The 10,416-nt window shown below is 39.7% G+C and overlaps 1 protein-coding gene across 1 annotated transcript in view; it reads left to right on the top strand.

The window, feature by feature from the left end:
- LHFPL3 (LHFPL tetraspan subfamily member 3) overlaps nt 1–6,378 on the top strand; it is a 458,430-nt gene extending 452,052 nt beyond the window's left edge. Inside the window, exon 3 of the mRNA XM_007945176.1 lies at nt 6,302–6,378. Within this exon, the coding sequence (XP_007943367.1) occupies nt 6,302–6,378 (77 nt within the window). The remainder of the gene's footprint in view (nt 1–6,301) is intronic.
- Nucleotides 6,379–10,416: the final 4,038 nt, after the last annotated feature.

Here is a 10,416-nt window from a genome sequence, read left to right as displayed (position 1 = left end):
GCTGGTGGGTTTGAAGCGCCACCCTTCTGGTTAGCAGTCAAGTGCCTTAGGCACTATGCTACCAGAGCTCCCATTACTAAGCATTTCCCTATGTAATTTGCAATAACCCTATGAAATACTTATCACCATCATCCTAGTTTTATATATCGGAAATTAAGGCTCAGAAAGCTTAAATATTGTAGGTATTTTTTCCCAGCTAGGAAGTAATGGATCTAGGACTCGAACATAAATCTTTCTACTCCAAATGTCAAGTTCTTTGTGTTACACAACATCATATAATCAGTATCAGATGCTGTTTCTGTTGCTTTCATCTTGACAGATCAGCCCTCTGTAAGTAAACAGTTTCATCTTATTTTCATGTGACGGATTTTGGATAATGTTGTTTAATCCAGACTTTAACATTTTTGATGAAGAGGAATGGCCTTTAAAACCCATACTCTTACTTCACTATGTTGTTGTTGTTGTTGTTATGTGCCATGGAGTCGGACCCGACTCATAGCGACCCCTCCTTGGGTTTCCAAGGCAGTATCGCTACGGAAGTAGATTGCCCAACCTTCCTTCCGAGGAGTGGCTGGTGGGTTTGAACCACCAGCCTTCTGGTTAGTAGTCAAATGCCTTAGGCACTATGCTACAAAAACCACAAGGAGGTAATAGTAGGAAGCCAAGAAAAAGATGATCTCCCGGTGCTTTGAATTAAAACTTTAATAAGATCATAGTGAATTGTCTGTTTGCTAATGGAATTTGTGTTGAATAAAGTCTTCATGAACTTTAATGCATCTTAGAATATGCCTCTAAAAAAATGCAATATCCTGGCACTTTTTCAGAAGGGCTCAAATTAATCTGAAAGTTAGAGGAGATCTTAGAGTTGTGTTATGTACTTGCTACATCCTATTTCTTTCCTCCCACTATGTTATATATGGATCTTGGCTCAAGGAAAAGAATACCAGAAAGATGTTTACTTGTGTTTTATTGACTATGCAAAGGCATTTGATTGTGTGGATCATGACAAATTATGGATAACATTGAGAAGAATGGGAATTCCCGAGCACTTGATTGTACTCATGAGGAATCTGTACCTTGACCAGGAGGCTGTCGTTCGAACAGAACAAGGGGACACTACATGGTTTAAAATCAAGAAGGGAGTGCGTCAGGGTTGTATTCTTTCTCCACACTTATTCAATCTATATGCTGAGCAAATAATCCGAGAAGCTGGACTATATGAAGAAAAACGTGGTATCAGGATTGGAGGAAGAATCATTAACAACCTGAGATATGCAGACGATACAACTTTGCTTGCTGAAAGTGAGGATGACTTAAGGCACCTACTGATGAAGGTTGAAGAATACAGTCTGCACTATGGATTACATCTCAACATAAAGAAAACAAAAATCCTCACAACTGGACCAATGAGCAGCATCACAATAAATGGAGAGAAGATTGAGGTTGTCAAAGAATTCACGTTGCTTGGTTCTACAGTCGATGCCAACGGAAGCAGCAGTCAGGACATTAGACGACGTGTAGCATTGGGGAAGTCAACTGCGAAGGAACTGTTTCAAGTGCTGAGGAGCAAGGATATCTCCTTGAGGACTAAGGTGCGCCTGACACAAGCCATGATATTTCCAATCGCCTGGTATGCATGTGAGAGCTGGACAATGAATAGGGAAGACCGAAGAAGAGTTGATGCTTTTGAGTTGTGGTGCTGGCGAAGAATGCTGAAAGTACCGTGGACTGCTAAAAGAACTAACAGATCTGTCCTGGAGGAAGTGCAGCCAGAATGCTCCTTGGAAGCAAGAATGGCCAGACTTCGTCTCACCTATTTTGGTCATGTTGTAAGAAGGGACCATTCCCTGGAGAAGGATGTCATGCTTGGTAGGGTGGAGGGTCGATGAAAGAGGGGGAGGCCTTCAGGGAGATGGATTGATACAGTGGCTGCCATGATGGGCTCGAGTATAGCAGGGATTGTGGGGCTGGCGCGGGATCGGGCAGTGTTTCGTTCTGCTGTGCATGGGGTTGCTATGAGTCAGAAATGACTCGACAGCACTTAACAACAACAACAACAACTATGTTATAAACCCACTGCATTCAGGTTTTCACCCCCACCATTTCATAATGACTTATCAGGACCTTCCTTAACCTCCTAATCTCAAGGTCAACTTTCAATTCTTACATTGACCTCTCAGCAGCCTTTTTATAGTTGACCAGTGCTGTATCTTGAAACTCTCTTCATCTGGTTTCCAATATCTGAAATTTGCCTAGTTTTCTACCTGCCTCTAGGGGATTTTTCCTTCTCATTCTCTAGCAGGTTCCTCTTCAACTCTCCACTCTAGCTGGAGTGACTTTTCTAGCTATGCTCACTTCCTAGTTTATCTTATCTGGTCCCAAGACCTTAAGTAACATCTATACCCGATGAATTCCAAGTTTAACCACCCTCCTACCTCTCTTCTGACTCTGGTCTTGTGTACCCAGCTACCTTCTTTTTTTTTTGCTTAATCTTTTTTTTTTTTTTTTGTACTAATGTTACTCATACATTGTAATTTCCATATATTACTGAATGTAATGACAACAGTAGTAACATAAACAACTAGCAAAATTAAATTACACCTTTAAATTATAGTATCATACGCACAGCCTAAATGCATTAACAATTACATAGTTTCATGTGGTTAAAGTGAAAATTTGGTGAGAATACTATAGAATTAGAAATAAAAATGTTTAAGAACATTAAAATTATGTTCATTTCAACATTAAATTTTACATGAGATACATTAATGGATTAGATTTGCATAGTCAATAATGGCCCAAAAGTTGTAGACAAATACATATGGAAATATAATCATAAATGAAATAATACCATAAAATTAAACAGAAACAAATACACAGGAATTTCACCACTCAATGAACTTCTTGACTAAATTAGAGCTTTCCTTTGCAGGCCTTCAAAGCTGTGAACTTGTGAATCACTTCATCTAAATCAATGCCTTTCACCAACTCACTTTAAATTGATAATATCATAATATTGGAAAGCCTTCACTGTCCCATGATAGATTGAAAATAGCTCTTCAGAAGTTGCAGCTTTGAACAACAAGCCACAGACACACAGATAGTCAGAAATAATTTTAGACTTAATGAAAGGGTTGGGAGAGATTCTATGAAGTCCCATTCATCTATGAATGTCAAAACATCTGATGTTTCCCAATCTTTGACTTCTTCCAGATCAATCTCTGCTGCTTTCAGGTGCCTTCTCTGTCTTGATATTTCTATTAAAAGCTCACTCTCAGATACATCATCATAGAAAGTAGTCAAGTTTGGAATAAAATTTTAAAAAAAATAAACCAAACTCACTGCCGTCGAGTCAGATCTGATTCATAGCGTCCCCTCCTTTAATTCTTCTTCTACCCAGCTGCCTTCTTGATCTCTTTTTTGAATATCTAATTAGCATCTCAAACTTAACATCTTTGAAACTGAGCTCCTGGTATTTCCCATATAATCTCCTCCTCCAATGTTCCCCATCTCAGTCAATGACAAGTTTATCCTTCTAATTGCTTAACCCAAACTGTGAATCATCCTAGACTCCACTCTCTCAAACCTCTTATCTAACCCATCCAAACACTTTGTCATATCTACCTTCAAAATATATCCAGAAACTTCCCACTTCTTACCACCTTCACTGCCACCATCCTTATCCAAGTCATCATCATCTTTCTTCAGAAATCGCATCCCTATGGTTTAATCTATAGTCTAATCTAACACAGCAGCCAGTGTGATTCTGAGGGTGATTCATATCATGTCACCCCTCAGCTCAAGACCCTCCAATGTTCCTCAAGCATACAAGTGAAAATTGCATCTCAGGGCCTTTGTGCTTGCTGTTCCCTTTGCTGAAAATGCCCTTTCCCAAAGCCAAATGACATACTCCCTCACTTCCCTAGGGTTTTTTCTAAATGTTGCCTTCTTAGTGAGGTGTTCCCTAGGCAACCCATCTAAAATTTCATATATTTTTTTTTTCCGTCTGGCCCACTATCTAGTTTATTTCTTTTTCTTGCTAATTTTTGGTCTCCCCCAAGAAAAGTTTCATAAGGGCAGAGGTTCTTGTCTGTTTTGTTTACTACTGTATCCCTAGTGCCTAGAATAAAGCCTGGCATGTGTAGGCACTCAATAATTATGTGTTGAGAGAGTGAATTATTGAATGAATTAGTTATGAGACTGCTTTTTCAGTGAGTGAATTAATAAGTCTGTTCTAATTTCTATCTCATGAGGTCATTCCATCATTGGTTAAGCTAAAATGTGTCTCGCTACAATGTTCACTTATTGCTAATCCCGCTTCTACTTTAAGCTGTTGACTTATTTAGAAACACTTATTTTGTCTGCAGTGGTTACATTTACATCTTCACCAACTAGTATAGTTTCCATGTCTTGAGCAGCATCCATCTAGAAGTACCCATGTTGTCAGCACCATCCCTACCCACCCAAGGAACCAAGGAAGAGTGCCACCCTGTCAGAGAGGAGAAAGAGGACATACAGCGATGTGGTAAAAGGAAAAGAACTTTACAAGAGTCACTCTTGGATGTGTTGCCAGAGATTCTCTCCTTCAATTTACTCTCTGCACCTAGAGAGAAATTAGAGGACATCTGGACCTAGAAGATTGACTCTGTTCCATTCAACCAATACATGCTGAGATCATGAATCTACCACAGTATGAAGCAGACAAACTCAAAGAGCGAGCTCTCCCTTTTACTAGTACCCAACCTCAAGTAATACCCCAAAATTGGTTGTATCCCTCTCAGTCTTCCCCAACTAGTACATTTTCTAGTCAGAGTGGCATGGGAATCTGAGGGCAAGGGTAATGCTGACATTGAATGGCTGACACATGCTCCATCACTAGCCCCTCCACTCCAGTAGCCAAAATAATTTTGACATTTCATGATCTTTTCAGTCCTTAAGATAAAGACTGCAGAGTTGAGGATGTCTGGGTAAATATCAGGCCAGCTGGAAGAAAAGAGAAGGGGCGGGGGGAGAAAAAGAAATCTTACACAACAGTGTTATGATATTGAAGATTTAGCCTTAGCAGTAGATTTTCAATAAACTTTCCAGCATAATTTTAAATGAAGTCTTACAGTTAGGTTAAGACACTAGCTTCACTTCTCACGCCCCCTCCCAATCCCTTTCCCCTTTTGACAGTATCATCATGTGAACTGAGAACAGTACCACCTACATGGGATACATCCCCAGATTTATGAGTCATATATTTTAAAAATTTCTAATCTGATCTCTGTCTAGTTCTTTTTTCTTTCATATGACTATATCTACTTTCAGATTTATATACTCTTTGGTAGGTACCTCAGTATGTAAAGGTTAATTAATGATCAGTTGTCTCTTTCTAAAGCTGCTGTTTTTATTTTAACATGTAATACAAACTCACTCATTAAAGCAAGGGAGCCCTGGTGGCATAGTGCCTAAGGCATTTGGTTGCTAACCAGAAAGCTGGCAGTTCAAACCTAGCAGCCACTCCTCACCAGGAAGATGAGGCAATCTATTTCCATAGAGATACCACCTCGGAAACCCAAGGAGGGGTTGCTGCATTTCCTAAAGCCAAATGACTTACTCCCTCACTTCCCTAGGGTTTTTTCTAAATGTTGCCTTCTTAGTGAGGTGTTCCCTAGGACAGAGCTATTATTTCTAGTCTTTTCGTCTACACAGTCCTTTAATTCATAGATTCTTATACTTCTAGGCCACAAATACACCTCTTAAAGTTTTCTCTTCCCTCATCAAGTATACCAAAAGGATTTTCTTTTTCTTTCTGTTTTGATCTTGCTTTTTTTTAATCCTTTTTAGAGTCTGATTCTTTTCCACATGCCCTGTAAACAGAACAGGTACTAAGCAAAATTCTAGCATTCTTTGACTTAATTCTAGTTAAATTTCTTTGATCTTCAATTTCCCTACTCAGATTTTTTTTAATGTATGCATATAAAATTTTTGGCAGAGCAGATGCTTAGATTCTTGTTATATGTTCAATGATTCCATTGAGCGTTCAGAGAACATAATGAAAATGTAACCTGTCACTTCCCTTGCCCCTCACAAAGGAAAAATATAATTGTTCTTAACATCCAGCGGGGCAGGTAAGAACCCAGTGCCAAGCAAAATATGGCTGAGATAAATGCTAATGTTATTTGCAGAAATATTTGTAGTCTCAGGTAATTCTTCACAAAACAGGATCCCCAAAATCTCTGCAAATTTCTTTTTCCCCTAAGTTTCCTGAAAGCAAAGTTTATGTCTTATTTTTCTGTTATTTCCGTGTTTAACACAGTTCGTGGGATATTGAAGTCCTCAATAATATTATCCCTTGTTCTTCTTATTGAAGAATTTAATGGAAAGAAAATTTGAAGATTTAATAAAGCTTCTTACTTAATATTTCTTCTGTACATGATGCAGTTTGTCCCTTACTTCACTGATTGTAAAGGATATAAATTTGCCCACACATTACCTGGCATAATTACATATTTTTAAAGACCCAAAACATGGGATGTTAGAACAATATACTGCAGCTCTGACACTTCAGGAAAATCACTACCCCTCTTTAAGCCTTATTTCATATTAATAACAGCCACAAATATGTACGGAGTGCTTAGTATGTACCAAGCAATGGATAAAACAGTGGCACTCGATTAAATTCCATAAACATTTCTTGTGTGTCTAACATATCCCATGCATAGTGATGTGATAGGCACTATGGATGGATCAAAACTGAATGGGACAGGGTTTGCCCTAAGTCTCTTTGGGGAGGACATTTAGTGTTATAGGTATTAGGTTATATTTCTAAGATGCAGTCCTGCACTGACATCCATGGCTTCACGAGGGCATTTTGTTGGTGCCTCCTCTATAAAATGAATGAATGCTTTTCCCAGACAGCTGACTTACTCCTGAATCAGTGAAAGATGATGCTGTAATAAGCAGAGACCGCTTCCCAAGGACAATTTGACATACAAGGTTTATCTGCTGGAAGCCTTTTCAAAATCAGCTTGTGGAAAACCATCAGTGAGTCTGTTAGTATTAAATAAAAGAGAACACAAATCTGAAGAAATTAAAAGTACAACAGATGTGTTGTGGTGTTGTTGTTGTTGTTGTTATATGCCGTCGAGTTGGCCCCAACTCATAGCGACCCCTCCTTGGGTTTCCGAGGCAGTATCACTACAGAAGTAGGATTGCCCAACCTTCCTTCCGAGGAGTGGCTGGTGAGTTTGAACCACCAGCCTTCTGGTTAGCAGTCAAGTGCTTTAGCCACTATGCTACCAGAGCTCAAGTAAAAACAGTGGGAGAGATTTGGAATTTTCTCTTACCACTTACAGCATTCATTTTAAAACAGCTTGGTTAGCCAATAAAACCTCATGGCTCACAACAGAACAGTGTCTGACTCACTCTTTTGGGGCACATTATTAGGAAGGGTCAATTGCTGGAGGAAGACATCATGTTTGGTGAAGTAGAGGGCCAACAAGAACATGTGAGACCCTCAGTGAGATGGACTGAAACAGTAGCCTCAGCAATGGACTTGAGCATGCTAGCAATTTTGAGGGTGGCTCAAGACCAGACAGCATTTCATTCCATTGTACACAGAGTCACCATGAACCAGAGTCAGCATGCTCGCAACAAACAACGATGAGTTAAAATCTAAATCCAGAAACTGTTTTGGACAAAACTATCACTGCCAACATATCACCCTTGACCTCTGTTTACAAATGGTCAGGCAGCTGATCCTTGGCAAATACTGACTTTTTCTTCCTCCTTTTCTGCACATGTAATCTGGACCTTTATTTGGTGGGGAGAACGGTCAGTTTGGCCCACGTAGATATCATCCCCCTACCTTAACTTGACCATGTCACCTCTGATGGTGTGCCTGGAATAATCAGGAGTCAAAATGTGAGTTCTGGCAACTGACATATGATGCTGTCTGCAAGTCAAATGAACAGATGTAATGGCAAAGCCCGTGAGAGTGAGAGGGACAACATTGTCGAGATCCAGAGGGCAGAATTCAAGCAGGGAAAAGAGCAGCTGTGGTGTTAGTGTCAGCCAGTCCACATGTGTCGGAAAGAGCCCTGAGACAGACTGGTCACTGAAGAGAAGCCCAGGCAAGTGTAGCCACTTAGCACCTGTAGCGCTCACTGAAAGGAGGGCCCTGTCTCAGAGCCTTAGTGAGGAGGTAGCTTCTCCAAATAAAGTCTAAATAACTGTGCCTTGCCCCCAGAGAAGGAACAAGCCTGGAAAAAGTCACATGAGCAAACTCCTTCTGCTTACCTGATAGTTTCTTGCAACTCTTTTGGTACCGACATACAAATTCAAAATGAACCAGACATTCTGTGACTACCCAGGCAAGGGAAATGCAATTGCCTGGTCACCAGGAGCTTCATTTCCAGTTCACCCTGTTCCACCCAACTAAGCATTCTTTGGGGTCCTGGTCACACAGTGGTTAATTAAGTGCTATGCTACCAAAAGGTCAGCAGTTTGAACCTACCAGCTGCTCTGTGGGAGAAAGATGTAACAGTTAGCTTCCATAAAGAATACATCCTAGGAAACCCTATAGGACAGTTCTACTCTGCCCTACAGGGTCATTGTGAGTCAGAATCAACTCAACTGCAACAGGTTTGGGTTTTGTTGTTGTTTTTGTTTAAAGCATTCATTCCCTGTACTTCTGAAAGAGTGCATTACACCCAATAAATCAGAACCTTAAAAAATGTCTGTGACGGGTGTCCTTCTGAAGTGATGGAGGAGAGGGACTCTGCCCTGGCAGAAGAAGAAGTAAGAGAAGGAATCCCTGCAGGTAGGAGAGTCTGATCATTTGGGTTCTTCCACAAGGTGATAAAAATTTAGAACCACTAGACTAGTAAGTCCCTGTGTTTTGGTAAGAATGCATCTTTAACTCCCTCAACATAAACATAGCAGATAAAATTCATGTGTTGAATAATCATAAGTAATAATATTTTTATTAGAAGTTGAAATAAAGTTTTAAAAGTATGAGGAGATATTGTTTGCATAGGAAGACAGCTAGGTGGGAGTACATGGGAGGGAAGGACACAGGGAAGAGATAACTATAGGGAGGAAGTGGGAAGAGAGCTGTGAGATTGTAGGGGAATGGCAGTCAATGTCATGAAACAAAATGTATATGAACTGCAGGATGGAAAATGAATTTGTTCTGTAAACTTTCACCCAAATCACAATAAAAATTTTTTTTTTTTTTTAAAGTATGAGGTGTGACATTAGGCTATGATAGTAAGGCTATCAAGGGTTTAGAGCAATGGTAGAATATAAAGTTAGAAACAAACTTTTTAAAAATTTGTGACCTCGTTTCAGTCTTTAGTTGACTTCTCCACATTTGCTCTGGATTCAAGAAAGATAATTCTTCTTTTCCTTTAGTGTCACAAAACAGCACTATTTATCCAGTTGTGTGTACAACGCTTACTCATTGGACTGCTAGCATAAAGGTTAGTAGTTCGAACTCACCCAGCAGCTCCATGGGTGAAAGACATGGTGCTCCGCTAAGATTACAGCCTAGAAAATCCTATAGGACAGTTCTACTCTGTTACATGGGGTCACTGAATCAGAATCAATGGCACCCAACAACAACAACACCTACTTCCTTGGGGATAAATCTGCCCTTTCCCCTCTCCTCAGAGCAAGACGTATTATCCTTAGCTACCAAGTGGCTTATTAAAGCTAATACTACACTAATCATTTGGAAGCTTCAGCCATAATGTGAGTACTGGAGGCAGGGGGAAGTGAGAGAGACTTGCCTGGACTCACTTTTTGAATGTTCCAACAGTCAAGCAGTTTTAATGAAATAGGTGAATATCCACAGGTCTCTTTTAAGAAAATAAATTCTTTGGCCCAGGGAAAGGGAAGTCCTGCTTAAACATTCTGAAAATGTATTATAAGCATAATTTTTCCTTTCAAAGAATCATTAAGTTATTCAGAAAAGCATTCTTGGTTTGTATACCAAGTACAGATTCTAAAGATTTTTTTTTCACTACTGTGTATAAAATATCTTTTTCTCTGCTGCTAAAATTAAAATTAAATATGCCTTTTATATTTTTAAAAAGAGATGCTGTTATACCCAGGGCCTGGTGCCTACAATGGTGCCCTGCAAGCAAGATAAAAGAAAGCAGTGAGCCCTATAGTTTAAAATTAGTAAAATAATAATCATGAATACTAGAGAGGTTGTCATGTATTTCTGTTTTAGTGCATACTGGAACTGGGGCCATGTCTGTTTCAGTTCTGTACCCATGAGGCTGACACAGTGCCTGGCATCAAGCAGGTATCCAATATTTATTTAAACTTAACTAACTGGGAACTTTCTGGAACTTGCTCACATGCGCGCGCACACACACACACACACACACACACTGAAATAAGAGCATGATAAGATATTACACT

This window comes from Orycteropus afer, unplaced genomic scaffold, assembly GCF_000298275.1.
Source record: "Orycteropus afer afer isolate SDZICR_OR568_19922 unplaced genomic scaffold, OryAfe1.0 scaffold00007, whole genome shotgun sequence".
NCBI lineage: Eukaryota > Metazoa > Chordata > Mammalia > Tubulidentata > Orycteropodidae > Orycteropus > Orycteropus afer.
This window is presented reverse-complemented; position numbering and strand designations above follow the sequence as displayed.